The 17914-nt window shown below is 45.0% G+C and overlaps 1 protein-coding gene across 1 annotated transcript in view; it reads right to left on the bottom strand.

Moving 5' to 3' along the window:
• The window catches only part of LOC138647760 (extracellular serine/threonine protein kinase FAM20C-like), a 138771-nt gene that overhangs the window by 15897 nt on the left and 104960 nt on the right, over positions 1 to 17914 (bottom strand). The window contains exons 6-7 of the mRNA XM_069737013.1: positions 4716 to 4896; positions 3161 to 3270 (exon numbers count right to left, since the gene is read on the bottom strand). Of these exons, the coding sequence (XP_069593114.1) occupies positions 3161 to 3270; positions 4716 to 4896 (291 nt within the window). The remainder of the gene's footprint in view (positions 1 to 3160; positions 3271 to 4715; positions 4897 to 17914) is intronic.

Genomic DNA, 17914 nt, shown 5'->3' with positions numbered 1-17914 from the left:
GTTACTAAGTGCAGGGCCGCGCTTAGTAACCCGATGTTTACCCTGGTTACCAGCGTAAACGTAAAAAAAAAAAAACTACATACTGTAGGGATTGTACTCGCTCAGGTGCGGCAGATGACACTCTGGAGGCACGTTTCATTAAAAGTTCACAGGTTTATTGCTCCATAAACCACATAGCAACAGGAACAACAGGTAAACAGTCTTACTTCAGACAGTTGAATCCTCAATGTCCATATTAGAGCTCCGCTCTCTCTCAGACCTGTAGGCACACAGGCTGTGCTATGTCCAGCACGTAGGCTCTCCAGCCTAAATATGGTCTCTGTGTGCTGTTCAGGACGTCTGTCCCCACTTGGAACCGTCCAACACACAGGCCACTCTGCAGTGTCCAGCCAGGACACATGGAAGTCTGTCCACTCTTGCAGACTCCCAAACACACTCACCATGTGCTACACACACACACACAAACACACCTCTTTACATAGGTGTAACCACACCCAGGAACCCATCACATGATTAGACATGTGGTTCTGACATCACCACAGGTCCTGAAACAAACATAGATAGGCACGGTTATGCCCCTTACCCAGGGGTGAGGTATATGGGTAGCCAGACCCTCCCATCTCTCATAGCTACCCGTAACCCGGACCCAAATATCCTAAACAATTTCTTATTGTTTTATGTGCATTACAGAAAAAACTCCGGGTCACATCACAGCGACAAGCCTTCTCTGTGATACATACCTCCCGTCGACTATCCAACCTTTAGCCACGTTACAATACTTACATTCCGGTGTCTGTCCCCCGGCGCTGTGCTTCTCTGCACTGGCTGTGAGCGCCGGCCAGCCGGAAAGCACAGCGGTGACGTCACCGCTCTGCTTTACGGCTGACCGGCGCTGACAGTGCAGAGGAGAGCACAGCGCGGGAGGACAGACATGGAAGGTAAGTATGTAGTGTTTGTTTTTTTCACGTTTACGCTGGTAACCAGGGTAAACTTCGGGTTACTAAGCGCGGCCCTGCGCTTAGTAACCCAATGTTTACCCTGGTTACCAGGGAACTTTGGGATCGTTGGTCGCTGGAGAGCTGTCTGTGTGACAGCTCTCGAGCGACCAAACAGCGACGCTGCAGCGATCGACATCGTTGTCGTATCGCTGCAGCGTCGTTTCAGTGTGACAGTACCCATAGATCTAGAGAAGTAAATGGGAAAATAGAAGTACAAAAGGGAATTTTTAACCCATTAATAGTGAGAAGGGTGATAACACACGGTGGCTCAGAGGTTAGCATTGTAGTTCTGCAGTGCTGGAGTCCTGGGTTCAAATCCCACCAAGGACAACATATGCAAGGAGTTTATATGTTCTCTCATGTTTGCGTGGGTTTCCTCCAGTTTCCTCTTACACTACAAAGAAATACTGATAGGTAATTTAGGGTGTGAGCCCCAATGAGGACAGTGATGATGATGTTTGTAAAATGCTATGGAATTAATGGCACAATACAAGTAACGAAAATAAATAAAATAAGTAGATTCATAGTTTTAATTTTTTTTTAAAATTCTACTATGTACCCTGTAACAATGTGAAGAACCATGTCTAAAGGTACCGTCACACTGAACAACATTACAACGATAACAATAGCGATCCGTGACGTTGCAGCGTCCTGGATAGCGATATCGTTGTGTTTGACACGTAGCAGCGATCCGGACCCTGCTGTGACATCGCTGGTCGGAGCTAAAAGGCCAGAACTTTATTTCGACGCTGGATCACCCGCTGACATCGCTGAATCGGCGTGTGTGACGCCGATCCAGCGATGTCTTCACTGGTAACCAGGGTAAATATCAGGTTACTAAGCGCAGGGCCGCGCTTAGTAACCTGATGTTTACCCTGGTTACCATTGTAAATGTAAAAAAAAAAAAACACATACTTACATTCCGGTGCCTGTCACGTCCCCGGCGTCCGCTTCCCTGCACTCCTCCTGCATCCTGTGTCAGCGCCGGCCGGCCGTAAAGCAGAGCACAGCGGTGATGTCACCGCTCTGCTTTACGGCCGGCGCTTACACAGGATGCAGGAGGAGTGCAGGGACGCGGACGCCGGGGACATGACAGGCACTGGAATGTAAGTATGTGTTTTTGTTTTTTTACATTTACAATGGTAACCAGGGTAAACATCGGGTTACTAAGCGCGGCCCTACGCTTAGTAACCCGATGTTTACCCTGGTTACCCGGGGACTTCGGCATCGTTGGTCGCTGGAGAGCTGTCTGTGTGACAGCTCTCCAGCGACCACACAACGACTTTCCAACGATCACGGCCAGGTGGTATCGCTGGTCGTGATCGTTGGAAAGTTGCTGAGTGTGACGGTACCTTAACAGAATTCAGGAATGAGACATTCACAAACTGCCAAATTTGGGCCCTGGTCTCATGCATACTGCTAAAAAGAAAACATTTTCTCGAAATCCTCCTAACACCAAAAGCTGAACTACTCAGTGTCTCCTGCCTGTGTTTCTAATATTAAAGGGAACCTGTCACCCCCGTTTTTTGAGATTGAGATATAAATACTGTTAAATAGGGCCTGCGCTGTGTGTTACTATAGTGTATGTAGTGTACCCCGATTCCCCACCTATGCTGAGAAATAACTTACCAAAGTCGCGATCTGCGCTGTCATCCCTTTCGTCGGTGGGGGCGGCCATCTTCCAGGGGCCGCGCGTGCGCAGATCGAGTGCTCTGCTGCACGGGGCTTCAGGAAAATGGCCGCGGGATGCCGCGCGTGCGCATTAGAGATCGCGGCGGCCATTTTCCCAAAGCCGAGATGCAAACTCGTTCGCGCGCTGCTTGTTCACGTGCCCACAGTGGATTAGTCACCTCAACATGCGGACACCACTACGCCACCAACGTAAAGCTGAGGAAGAACCAGCGCTGTGAACACGCCCTCCCGACCTGACCAGCCTGATTGACAGGCGAAAACGGCGACTTTGGTAAGTTATTTCTCAGCATAGGTGGGGAATCGGGGTACACTACATACACTATAGTAACACACAGCGCAGGCCCTATTTAACAGTATTTATATCTCAATCTCAAAAAACGGGGTGACAGGTTTCCTTTAAGCATATTAGAATATTAAACAGATGATGGAAAAGTTTAATGAACAATAAATATTCTTAAAATGTATCATACCCATGAAAAAGTCCAATATTGAAAGATCTATTAGGTCTATAAGTCGTGTTCCCTCGTTGTATGGTGGTGTCTCTTTTACCGTTTCACAATAATTGGGGTTCGTCTCCCAGCTATATTAAAAAAATACAATAAAATACCATCAGATAAGAGATGATGTCAGCACCTACCAACTTATATGAGCTCTGCACTCCTTAGAACATCTGAAAATGTAAATGTTACTATACATAACCAATAAAAAGGCAGACTCCTCTCTACCTATAACAAGATCACTGTAGAAAAGGAGTTTTCCACTACCAGGATATTGATGACCTATCCTTAAAGGGACACTGTCACCTGAATTTGGAGGGAACAATCTTCAGCCATGGAGGCGGGGTTTTTGGGTTTTTGATTCACCCTTTCCTTACCCGCAGGCTGCATGCTGGCTGCAATATTGGATTGGAGTTCATTCTCTGTCCTCCGTAGTACATGCCTGCACAAGGTGCAATCTTGCCTTGCGCAGGCGTGTACTATGGAGGACAGAGAATGAACTTCAATCCAATATTGCAGCCAGCATGCAGCCAGCGGGTAAGGAAAGGGTGAATCAAAAACCCCAAAACCCCGCCTCCATGGCTGAAGATTGTTCCCTCCAAATTCAGGTGACAGTGTCCCTTTAAGGTAGGTGGTCAATATCAAATCAGTGGGAATAGAAGCTGATCTGCAGTACCCAGAAGCGGCCACTAAACAGTATGATGGCGCTATGGTGTTCCACTCTACACTGTATTACTTATTAGTTCTATACAAGGTCATTATCAGCCAGCAGGTGGCAGTAAACCCTTTCAATATGATTTTCCAGTGTCTAGTATTACCTGTGTGTTCTCTGTGGTTGAGGCTCTAGTGAGGAAGCAATATTTGGTTAAAGGGGTCGTCCACTAGTTAACTGCTTAAGTGCCTCATGTAATATAGAAAAACATATACTTTCCAGCGAATCTGTGCCATTGCTGCGATTTCAAAACTGCCATTCCTTTCCTCATGTAACATTATGCCATGTGAGTGCTGCAGTCAGTCACTGGCAACTGATTGTCTGCAGCCTTCATTCTTCCCTCAGATAAACTGTTCCGTCTGAGAGAACTATGAGCGTTGCTGCTGATCAGCGACCACTGATTGGCAGCAGCGGTCACATGACACAACAGTATCTTGTGATCACCAGGATATCAAAACATTATATACCCAAAATGGTATCAATCATAACATCAGCTGAGCGAGCAAAAACAATACTATGGATGGAAAAATACTAAAGTTACTCAAATGTTTTTTTTTTACAAATTTCATATTTTTTACCCCACTAATGGTGAAATGTAGATTGTATGTACAGTAGCTGATATAATCTTTTACTGTTTCTTATTGGCTAATTCAAAAAAAATATTCTAATATAAAGGGAAACCAGAAAATAAATGAATTAACGCTGCTAAAAAGCAATATGTGAACCTGGTGAGTTGGGTCAGGAACTCTTACTCCGCTCAGCCTAGCCTCGTAACAATGCCAGAAGAGAGGAAGAAATCAATATTATGTTACTTACTCTGCCTTTTTACTTTTGTGGTATGAGCGCCTCCAAGGGCTACGCCAGGATTTCCTTTTGGCCAATGCAGAATCTGGCAAGAAAGCCGCAAGAGATCCCTCTAGAATGTCCGGCTTACCACACAGGGCATGCTCGGTAGAGCAGTAGTAAGAGCACTCGCCATAGAAGCAAACATTGTTGGCTGAGAAGAAATGTAAGAGGCGTGAATTACTGTGTGGTGCAAACATACTACGACTTGACAACACATTAAATTAGAAGGAGATCCTTAAAGGGAATCCGTTAACAGGTTTTTGCTACCTTGTTTGAGAGCAGCAGAAACCCTGATTCCAGTGATGTATCACTTAGTATACTGGGTGCAGCCGTTCTGACACAAGCAGAGCTGACAAAGCGTCCCCCCCGACCACACCAGGTTCTCTGTGTACATTGTCTGTTGACATTGAGCTGCTTATCGCAGAAGGGGGTGGGGTCGGACAACTTGGCATGAGGCAGCTAGTCCTAGCAATGATAATGTCCACGTGATAAAACCTTAATTGTAAGTAAACAACAGCACATGTGACACATCGCTGAATTCAGTGTTTTAACCCCCAGGGGCGGACTGGGCCGGGTGGCAGGAATGCATATGCCCCCCGGGCCGGTGCCTGAGCAGCTGGACAGGGCCGCTGGAGGACCGGCAGCGATTTTAATACGTAGCGCATTCCGCCAGCCGGCCCTTTAAATCTTGTAAAGTCAGGTCCTGTGTGTGCACGCGCATTGCCGGCGCTGAGAAGCGCCGCGGCGGCCGTGCTAGTGCACGAGCACGGCCGCATTCCTAGGTCCTGCGCGCGCTCGTCTGCTGCCTGTGCCAGCGCGGGCACGCAGGAGATCAGACCACGCGCGCGCATTGAAAGATTTGAAATGTCCGGCGCCTCCACCTGACTGTGTGTGTGTCTGACGCTGGCCGGCCTGCACCAGCGTCAGAGAAAACTGCTCACCAATGCCTGGGATCCTCTTCACCGCCGACGCTGTCACGCTGGACAGGACCCGTCCCACCTCAGCCCTTCATCCTCCCGACCTCACCAGGGACCTGGGTGAGTCCCAAGATGAATTTTTTTTATGTATATACAGCAGTTGCACCTATATAATGTGTATAGACTGCTATATATACATTATATAGGTGATACTGCTGTGTATAATCACTATACTACCTATATAATGTATATATAGCAATCTATATCTTATATAGGTGACAGCTACTGATGCATATATACCTTATATAGGTGACACTGTGGGGTGTGTTTATGTGTGTATATATATATATATATGTACATGTATACACAACAGCAGTATCATCTATATAACATATACATCAGTAGCAGTATTGCCTATATAACATATAGACTGCTATACGTAAATTATATAGGTGGTACAGTGATTATATACAGCAGTTGCACCTATATAATGTGTATAGACTGCTATATATACATTATATAGGTGATACTGCTGTATATAATCACTATACCACCTATGTAATGTACGTATAGCAGTCTATATGTTATATAGGTGACACTCTGCTACTGATGCGTATATACCTTATATAGGTGACACTGGGGTGTGTGTGTGTGTATATATCACACCACTGTATACACAGCAGTATCACCTATATAACGTATATACACATCAGTAGCAGTATTGCCCACATATATAAGATACAGACTGCTATATATACATTATATAGGTGATACTGGCTGCTACTGCTGTATATAATCACAATATCACCTATATAATGTATATACAGCAGTCTATATATAGGCAATACTGCTACTGATGTGTATATACATTATATAGGTGATACTGCTGTGTATATACTGTATATCGTTATATAGGCGATACTGGTGTGTGTGTGTGTGTGTGTGTGTGTGTGTGTATATATACACACACGTACATATATACACAGCAGTATCACCTATATATAATGTATATACACACCAGTAGCAGTATTGCCTATATAATGTATATAGACTGCTGTATATACACTATATAGGTGATACTATCATATACAGCAGTAGCAGTATCGCCTATATAATGTGTATCCAACATTTGCAGTATCACCTGTATAATATGTAGACTACTGCATATACGTTATATAGGCGACACTGCTGTGTATAGTCGCAGTATATATCTATGTATACACACACACACACACACACACACACACACACACACACACACACACACACACACACTAGATGGTGGCCCGATTCTAACTCATCGGGTATTCTAGAATATGCATGTCCACGTAGTATATTGCCCAGCCATGTAGTATACAGCACAGAGCCGCGTAGTATATTGCTCAGTGACGTAGTATATTACCCAGGCAGTTTTGTCACAGGTTAAAAAATAAACATATACTCACCTTTCCGAGGGCCCCTTGTAGTCCACGGCAGCTTCCGGTCCCAGGGTTGGTATGAGCGCAGGACCTGTGATGACGTCGCGGTCACATGACCGTGACGTCATGGCAGGTCCTTCTCCCATACCATCTTTGCCACCGGAACCTGCAACGGAAGAAGGCGGCCGGCGCGAGCGACTACGGAGGGTGAGTATAGCAGGTTTTTTTAATTATTATTTTTAACATTACATTTTTTACTATTAATGCCGCATAGGCAGCGTCAATAGTAAAAAGTTGGGGACACACAGGGTTAATAGCGGCGGTAACGGAGTGCGTTACCCGCAGCATAACGCCATCCGTTACTGCCGGCATTAACCCTGTGTTAGCGGTGACCGGAGGGGATTATGCGGGCGACAGGCACTGACTGCGGGGAGTAAGGACTGTGCCCGTCGCTGATTGGTCGCGGCAGCCATGACAGGCAGCTGGCGAGACCAATCAGCGAATGAATAACCGTGACAGACAGACAGACGGAAGTGACCCTTAGACAACAATTATATAGTGTGTATATATATATATATATATATATATATATATATATATCTATCAGTTTCACCTATATAATGTATGTACAGCAGTCACAGTATCACATACAATATATAGGTGATACTACAACTATACACATCAGTCGCAGTATCAACTATATATTGTATATACAGTAGTTTCAATGTGATATATATTCAGCAGTCACAGTGTCTCTTATGTGATGTATCATAACATAGTATAATGCTGTCTTAAATATATATATATATATATATATATATATATATATATAATTGTCTAAGGGTCACTTCCGTCTGTCCTTCTTTCTTTCTGTCACGGTTATTCATTCGCTGATTGGTCTCGCCAGCTGCCTGTCATAGCTGCCGCGACCAATCAGCGACGGCCACAGTCCGGAAGAAAATGGCCGCTCCTTACTCCCCGCAGTCAGTGCTTGGCGTCCGCATACTCCCCTCCGGTCAGCGCTCACACAGGGTTAATGGCAGCATTGACCGCGGTGTAACGCACTCGGTTAACGCTGCTATTAACCCTGTGTGACCACATTTTTACTATTCATGCTGCCTATGCAGCATGAATAGTAAAAATATCTAATGTTAAAAATAATAAAAAAATAAAAAATAGTTACATACTCACCCTCCGGTGGCCCCCCCGGATCAGGAACCAGCCTTTTCCGCTCCGCGCGACGTCCCGGTGACCGCTGCATGCATTGCGGTCTCGCGAGATGATGACGTACGTTCTCGCGAGACCGCAATGCAATCTTCAGACCGGACCGCGCGCCAAGCATCGGGGAACGGACGCTTCGATCCGGAGGCTCCAGGAGGTGAGTATGTAACTATTTTTTATTTTAATTCTTTTTTTTTTTAACAGGGATATGGTGCATACTACGTGACTGGCCAATATACTACGTGATTGTGCTGTATACTACCTAACTGGGCATACTGCCCAGCCACGTAGTATATTGCCCAGCCACGTAGTATATTGCCCAGCCACGTAGTATACAGCACAGAGCCACGTAGTATACTGCCCAGTCACGTAGTATATTGCCCAGCCACGTAGTATACAGCACAGAGCCACGTAGTATACTGCCCAGTTACGTGGCTGGGCAGTATACTATGTGGCTCTGTGCTGTATACTACGTGGCTCTGTGCTGTATACTACGTGGCTCTGTGCTGTATACTACGTGGCTCTGTGCTGTATACTACGTTGCTCTGTGCTGTATACTACGTGGCTCTGTGCGTAGCTGGGCAATATACTACATGAACTATGTGGCTGGGCAATATGCTACGTGGCTAAAGAGCACCATGTAAATGGACCTGTGGTCGATAATGCGCACTTCGGCGCCATTCACATGTGGCTCTTCAAATAACGCCTTTAAGAGGAGTGTTGAAGGGCAAGACAAAGTATAGCAAAATTCACTGATTGGGGGTGGGGAGTGTTTGAGTATGTGGACTGGTGGGGTTTTTTGTGGCAGGGCTGCTTTTTTGTCCCTGTCCGGCCCTGTGTGTGTGTGTGTGATTATACAGTGGGATTGTGCGTGTGTGCACTATATATACAGTGGGGCTGTGCGTGTGTCAATTATACATTGGGACTGTGCGTGTGTGTTATATATATATCTCTCGCATGTTTGCCGTCACAGGACAACCTGTTCCCGGCGCAGGCACCGGAGAATCCTCACAGAGCATAGTGCGCACGATGTGAGGATTCACACATAGTGACTGTAGACATGTAGCTTAAAGGGAACCTGTCACCCCGAAATTCGCGGGTGAGGTAAGCCCACCGGCATCAGGGGCTTATCTACAGCATTCTGTAATGCTGTAGATAAGCCCCCGATGTTACCTGAAAAAGGAGAAAAAGACGTTAGATTATACTCACCCAGGGGCGGTCCCGCTGCTGGTCAGGTCGGATGGGCGTCTCCGGTCCGCTGCGGCGCCTCCCATCTTCTTTCCATGACGTCCTCTTCTGATCTTCAGCCACGGCTCCGGCGCAGGCGTACTTTGCTCTGCCCTGTTGAGGGCAGACAAAGTACTGCAGTGCGCAGGCGCCGGAAAGGTCAGAGGCTCGGCGCCTGCGCACTGCAGTACTTTGTCTGCCCTCAACAGGGCAGAGCAAAGTACGCCTGCGCCGGAGCCGTGGCTGAAGATCAGAAGAGGACGTCATGGAAAGAAGATAGGAGGCGCCGCAGCGGACCGGAGACGCCCATCCGACCTGACCAGCAGCGGGACCGCCCCTGGGTGAGTATAATATAACGTCTTTTTCTCCTTTTTCAGGTAACATCGGGGGCTTATCTACAGCATTACAGAATGCTGTAGATAAGCCCCTGATGCCGGTGGGCTTACCTCACCCGCGATTTTCGGGGTGACAGGTGCCCTTTAAGATCCGACAACCCCTTTAAGGATGGGCCGCTACTCATGGGCCACTGCTGTGTACTTGCCCCCCAGGCTAAAATTTGCCAGTCAGCCCCTGTTAACCCCTATCGTATGCTGTCCTCAGATTAGATAGCAAAAATCTGCTGACAGATTCTCTTTATCTTCATGGACAAATATTCAACTATATTGAAATCACCAGTCTTGATTTTGTGTGAATCCATTTGCTCTGATCCACTGAGGCATGAACTCTATAAGAGCCCTGATGATGTCCTCTGGTATCTGATACCATGACACAAGTATCAGATCCTTTAAGTTCTGTATATTATTGGGTGGCATAGAGTCCCCCACCCCCCGTGCAGCAAGACATTTGTCCTGGGCACTAGGACATGGGAGTGGGAAATTGTGCTCCCTCTGCGTCCATTATCATATGATCCAGGACAGCCAGCAGTATGCATTGCTTTTAGGATTCACTGAAAAATTGTACTATTAAAACTCGATTTTATTGATATAATTAAAAAAAATAATCATTAGAATATATATATATATGTATATATATATATAGTATGCAATTCACAGTAGACTCCCTAACAAATGCCCTTCCTGACCGCAGAGGTTGGCACCCTGAGTTCGCAAGTGGCACCCCCGCCCACTGATGGCCGGCCCTAGTGAGCCCTGATGGGCCCTTTTATAAATGGAATCTTGTTACCACCTGAATAGCATATATAAAATAATATTAACCCAGGGAAATGTAAAAGAAGAAATAGAAAAATTGTCACCAATAAAATCTAATTGCTACCAATAAAAAGCAAACGATATAAAAATAACCACTGAGCAAATACTATATCAATTCATATGTTCTTGATAAAATTACGTAAGCCTATAAAGACACCAGCATAGAGTATGAACCAGATGGCCACATATGTTATATGTTAGTGCACAATGGAAAGTTACATATGGAATAGACACATCAGCTGTCAGTATACCAGATAAGGAAAAAAACCGGCGTGTGCTTCAATGTGTGTTCTATTGTAGGCGCAAGCACGGATCATTACTACAAAACCCGGACATGGCCGTCCGTTTCATATTGGGTTCCACCATTAGCGCATGTGCAGGTCACATAAAATAGTGAGTCTATATCGGAAATTGATTGCGTTCCATCCATGTGCTTCACAATAGGTGCGCAAGAGATATGCTGTGCACAAAGAAGGTATGTTAAACCCTTAGTGACCAGGCCAAATTTTACAATTCTGACCACTGTCACTCTTAAACCATTTTGTTATGCTGTAGAAAATAATTAATTAATATAATTTCCTTATGTGTACTTTACATTTGCATCATTTTTCAAGCATTATTTTATTTTGGTAAGATGTTAGAGGAGCTAAAGGTTTAGCAGCAATTTCTAATTTTTTCAACAAATTTAGTTAACCTGTTTCTTTAGAGACCTATTCAGGTTTAAATGGACTTTGAGGGGCCTACATATTGTAAACGACCCAAAAGTGATACCATTTTAAAAACCGCACACCTCAAATCTGTTGTCAAGAATTTTTTTTAACCCTTCAGGTGCTACACAGAAATTAATGTAAAGTGAAATGAAATAAATAAATAAATTTTACCTCTAAAATGTTGCTTTAGCCCCAATTTTTTTTTCACTTTTGCAAGAGGTAATACCAAAAAGTGGACCCCACAGTTTATTACGCACTTTCTTTAAAGTGCAGCAATACCCCATATGTAGGCAAAAAGTTCTGTTTGGACAAACGGCAGAGCTCGGAAAGGAAGGAACAATATTTGAATTTTGAAACAAAAATTTGGCAGAATGAGATTGTGGATGCCATGTCACATTTGCACAGCCCCTAAGGTTCATAAAAAGCAGAAACCCCCCACAAGTGACTCCATTTTGGAAACTACAACCTTCAAGGGTTCTATTCAGTAGTGTAGAGAACATTTTGAATCCACAGGTACTACACAGAATTTGGTAACATTAGATCATCATATTGAATATGTCATCATATTGTCATCGATTTTTTTTTTTTGGTAACTTTTGATAAAACCCTAAGCATAACCCTAAACCTAATACTAACAGCAATGAATAAAAGAATAAAAAATTATAAAATGATATTAAAAAAGAATCTGACTAGGGGGATGACATGGGGGAATGGGCGGTTGCCGGGCGCTGGCAGATATTGGCTGGCGCACTGCCATTTTGCTTTGTGAACAGGAGGAGGTGGGTGGGGAATGATGGTTCCGGTACTGAAGTACAGTAGGGGGGGGGGGGGGGGGTCTGGGAACACCATTTCTTTCTCCTCTGACATGTTAGATCAGACCAGACAGGTCAGGGATAAAGTTGTGGAGAAGAGTAATGCAGGGTTAGGCTATAAAAATATAGCTGAAGGTCTGAACATCTCACAGAGCACTGTTCCATTCATCATCCAAAAATGGAAGGAATATGGTGCAACTGCAAACCTACCAAGACATCACTGTCCACCTAACCTGAAATTCCAAGCAAGTACAGCACTAATTAGAGAAGCAGTCAAGAGACCCATGGTTTCTTTGGATGAGCTGCAGAGATCCACAGCTCAGCTGAGACGATCTGTCCACAGGACAACTATTAGTCATATACTTCACAAATCTGATCTTTATGGAAGAGTGGCAAGAAGAATGCCATTTTTGAAAGCAAGTCATAAGAAGTCCTGTTTACAGTTTGCAAAAATCCATGTAGGTGATACAGCTAGCATGTGGAACAATGTGCTCTGGTCACATGAGACCAAAGTAGAACTGTTTTGGCTAACTGCAAAACACTTCATGCGGTAGAAAATGAAATCTGCACATCATCCTGAAAACACCATCCCCACCGTCAAACATGATGGAGGAATCATCTTGCTGTTATTGACTCAGGGAGGCTGAATACAAGTGTATGTCACAATTTTCATGTTTAAAATAATTAGACAATCACGAATCACTACCTTTTCACTTTACAAATACTTGCTACTTTGTGTTGGTATATCACATAAAATCCCAATAAAATGCATTTAAGTTTGTGAGTGTAACGAGAAAAAAAAAGGGGAAATTTCATGGGGTATGAATACTTTTCAAGTCACTCTATGGAGTAGTTATTTTTGCAAAATATAACGTAATACATGTGCTTGGGGGATATTTGGGATTCAGCGTTGCGCTGGTGAAAGTGACTCACAGATTGCAAAATGTCTGTGGGTTAGGGGGAGAAAAATATTTGTCTTGCTCAGGGGTTTGTAACCATCACTATGCCACTGGCCAGGGCTTAACTAGTGGAAAGGGCTGGAGGGGCATGTGCCCCGGGTAAAGTTAGTAGGAAGGAAAGATGGGGCACTGTGGAGACAGTTTGTTTGCAATTAAAGCTTACTGCAACAGCTGACTGACATACAGATTGCCTCTGTTAACAGCAATCAGCTGCTTTATTTAACTGCTGGAAGTGCTCAGTGTGCAGCGGCTGCAGCAGTCATCATCTCTGCTGTAGCAGCCAGCGATCCTTCCTTGCTCCTCACCGGTCCTGTCTATTATAAAGCTGCGCCTGTGAGGAATGATGTCATTACAATGTAGAGCACATACAGTAATGCATCAGTGCACATATATGCAGATAAAGGAGAGGAGTGATATACTGAACTAGGTGAGAGAAGTAATATACTGCAGGATGGGACTGTATGTAGATGAAAAGAGTGATACACTGCAGTTATTGGCTGGGAGCCATCTTGCAGGTGTTCTCTAATACTAAATGCCTTCCAGCCACTGGCAAGGGGCATTTTACTATGTGTGTGTGTTGCCGTCTTAAGAGCAGGGGAACTCCCGTGCATTAGGCCAGGGTGGTAAGTATGCCGGCGTCCCTGTATAGAGAGGGAAGGGGAACCATGCAGGGGCACCAGCAAAAAGTGCTACAGTATGGGTTGTATATGTATATATATATATATATATATATATTTATATATATATGAGAGGAGTGATATCCTGCAGGATGGGGCTGTGTGTAGATGAGAGGAATGATGTTCCACAGTATGGAGCTGTATATAAAGGAGGCTCAGAGGAGTGATGATGTTCTGCTGGAGAGGGCTGTATAGAGGGGCTGAGAGGAGCAATATATATGTACACACACTGTTGGAGGAGGTTGTAAATACAAAGGCTAAGTGGGGTGATGTACTGCAGGAAGGGGCTGTACATAAAGGGGAGTTCTTTTTTTGGAACATGGAGGTGGCTGAAGGGAGTGGTTGATGTAACTTTACATGGGACTGTATGCAGGTGGGGTCTGAAGGATAGTAACTTTATTTACATAGGATTGTATGTGGTAAGAGGCTACAGGAGAGATATTCTACAGCATGTGACAGAATGATAGATTTGAAGTTACTTAGTTCCTTTTTTTCCTAACCTTTCCGTATTGTGGTATCAACAACGTTTCTATTCTCTTCTTCTCCACGTGACAGCTCTTCAGACTAGCTATCTCACACAGCATCTATTATGTGGATTGTAAATCGGAGAGTTGAGCAGGAGATCCTCTATGTGAGTCCCATAGGATTGCATTGAGAAAATCAACTTTTGGTCCACACAAAAGACGCTGTGTGATCCATCATCTGAAATGTGATAAGTATATGAACACTTGCACATACATATTGCTAAGGGACTAAGAAAACTTTTTTCCTGGGAGTGGTGCTTCTTTAAAGGGAAATAAAAAATAGGAAGCTGGTTGGCACTCTGTGATTGTGATACACGTGGAGAGAAACCGCAAAATGAAGAGAAATCACGGCACTCAAGTGTAAAATAATTGCTGATTAAACCAAATAAATCCAAACATGATGTTTCAGCCCATCCCAGACTTTTGTCAATTTTGATTGACAAAAGCCTGAGATTGGCTGAAACGTCTTGTTGTTTGGATTAAGTAAGCAATTATTCTACATGTGAGTGCCGTGATTTCTTTAAAGGTAGTCTGTTGGCACAAAATGCCTGCTCAGACAAGTCCATCGTTTGGAGAACCCTAGCAGTGGCCAAGCAGTTATTTGCATCTTCCCACTTACTTAACTTCCACCAATATGCACGCTCCTCTGACTCATGCAAAGCCACAGTTCTCAATCAAGAAAGAGGGAGCCGAGATTTATGGAACACAAGGCTTGACCACGCCAAGGGTGCACAGAGTGCTTGTGCTTGTTTTTAACATAATTTTCTGCTGACTGTCACGCCGTAAGCGGTGTTAAAGGGGCAGGACGGCGTACTGGGACCCGCACCTGACCCTACCACTTTAATGGGGCCCTGGCTTTCCCTTATCTCGGGGGTACCTATGAAGGTTAGGAGGCCCGAGCCGCCAGCGTGTCCCTGTCTCCTGTGCAGGCCCTATCAGTGGCCCCCTCTCCCCCCAAAGGAGGTGGAGTGCACCCGTGTAATAATACAACAAATAACAGGGTAAACAGACAAGGTAACTAAAAGATTCAAACTCACCAAATGCTCACACAGCCACAGAGGAAACAGAGAAGGGAAGAGAAGGAATAAACTTAGGAAGGAAAACAGGTTTAACATGCAACCAAAACTGCAGACACTAATCTCTGTAAATAAACCTCCAACACCAACACTACGCTCCTTCAACCTCCAGCCAGGCAGTAGAACTGATCACTGACAATAGCTGAAGTCAGGACTGGGTCTATATAGAGGATCAGATTACAAAATCCAGTTCAGATGAGAGAGACCCAGCTCTCAGCAATAAGGTTAACTCCTGCACTGCTGGCACAAAGCAGCCAGGTCAGAATATAGGTGAAGAGCTTCTGTTCACAGTGTGTGAACGAGGCCCAGAGCGCTGCGGTTCTCTGGAACCTCTCTGTCGCGGTAGCCCCATGACACAGACTCTTTTTTAATCATTTCACTCTATAGCTACTGTGGAAGGTCGGCTCACTTAGCAGCTTCCCACGGTAGACATAGGAATACTTTGGGTAAAAGCCTCTTGGTGGTTTATTACATCATAAAGCATAAAGCCCCAAATTGTAACAAAACAGAGCCTTTCTGGCACAAATGAAAATAAAAAGTCCATGCAAAGATCTTCGCAATATGGCTCCCACCTTCTGGGACAAACACACCGTAGCGCTCTCTGCAGCTTCAGCCCGGAGGCTTCCTGCCTCCAAAACAACACAGACAGAAAAGAAAACACTGGCTGCACATTTATCTCCCTCCAACCACACCCCTTGAGGTGGAGATATGCGAGTAGGCGTCTCGCCCATCTCTGACCTACTCACCATGAAAGCCAGACCCTGGAGATGACTGATTACTCTCAGCACATATTATGCTGGAGGAAAACTTATGGCTTTCACATAACGCAGAATAATAACCTTTGGGACACATATCTACCCTCAGATACGGCGCCAGTGACCCTGTCACACTACATACCATTGACTACAGTGCACCCACAAAGGTAGAACAGACGTTAACCCCTTTCCGACATTGGGCCCAGATTAGGCCGATGTCAGACTTCCCTTATTTGGTGCGAGCTCCAGCGCAGAGCCCGCACATTTTTGGGCATATGATAGCTAATCTATAGAGCTGACATGTGCCCGCAACAGTCTCTGGTGGAATCACTATCCACCCGCCGCTGTTAACTAGTTAAATGCAGCTGTCAATTTCTGACAGCGGCATTTGACTCATGCTTACCGGAAGCACGTTGCTAATCCAACCCGTCGGTGACCCGTCACATGATCGCGGGTCATCGATGGGTCGACATTAGTGTTGAGCGATACCTTCCGATATTCGGAAATATTGGGATCGGTCTGTACTGTACGTAATACATACATACTACATACATACATACAATACATACATACAGTACATATAACAGAGTACATACTCACCATCACTTGTCACTTTGTTCCCTGAAGCCAGTGTCATCTGTAAAAAATATGAAAATAACAAACAAATAATATACTCCCTGATCCGCAGAAATCCACGAGTGTCCCACGATGATCTCCCGTGGGGAACGGCAGCATCAGCTGATGCGACTGCTCTCTAGGGGCTCCAGGAACACAATGACAGGAAGAAGGTATCCTTCCGCACTGTATTCCTTCGCCGCTGTAAAAAAAAAATAGTCCCCAGTCTCACTTTTGGCATTGCTGTGTGAGAAATTTTCCCACGCACCAATTGCCAAAAAGTGAGACTTTGAACTCTAGTAACCTCTCAGTGATGCACTGCAGGAGCCATTGTCTCCTGTCAGTGTGTCACTGAGGGTCTTATAGAGCAGTGTCGTCACCCGATGTCACTGTTCTATAGGGGAGATCGTTGTGGGACACTCGTTATTAATTGGACTACGGCGGACAAGTAGTATACGGCTTATTATTTTACGTTTTTTGCAGGCGCTGAAGTATGGTAAGTATGGTTAAATGAAGAATATTAAAATACTTTTTTCCTAATGTGTGTGTGTTTTATTAACCATTTATTAGTATTGGATTAATAATGGATAGGCGTCTTACTGACGCCTCTCCATTATTAACCCGGCTTAATGTCACCTTACAATTGCAAGGTGACATTAACCCCTTATTACCCCATATCCCACCGCTACACGGAAGTGGGAAGAGAGGGGCTTAGTGCCGGACTTGGCGCATCTTACAGATGCGCCATTTCGGGGGTGGCTGCGGGCTGGTATTTGTAGCCGGGGGGGGCCAATATCCATGGCCCCTCTCTAGGCTATGAATATCAGCCCGCAGCTGTCTGCGTAGCCTTTTTGGCTATAAAATATAAGGGGACCCATGTCATTTTTTGGGGGGTCCCCTATTTTAATAGCCAGTAAAGGCTACGCAGACAGCTGCGGGCTGATATTCATAGCAGGCTACAAATATTGGCCCCCAGCCGTCGGCTTTCCCCCTATGGCGCAGAAAATTGCACGGAATCCCACGCCGTTTTTTTTCATTTTTTTTTAAATG

This window comes from Ranitomeya imitator, chromosome 8 (genome assembly GCF_032444005.1).
Source record: "Ranitomeya imitator isolate aRanImi1 chromosome 8, aRanImi1.pri, whole genome shotgun sequence".
NCBI classification, from domain to species: Eukaryota; Metazoa; Chordata; class Amphibia; order Anura; family Dendrobatidae; genus Ranitomeya; species Ranitomeya imitator.
This window is presented reverse-complemented; position numbering and strand designations above follow the sequence as displayed.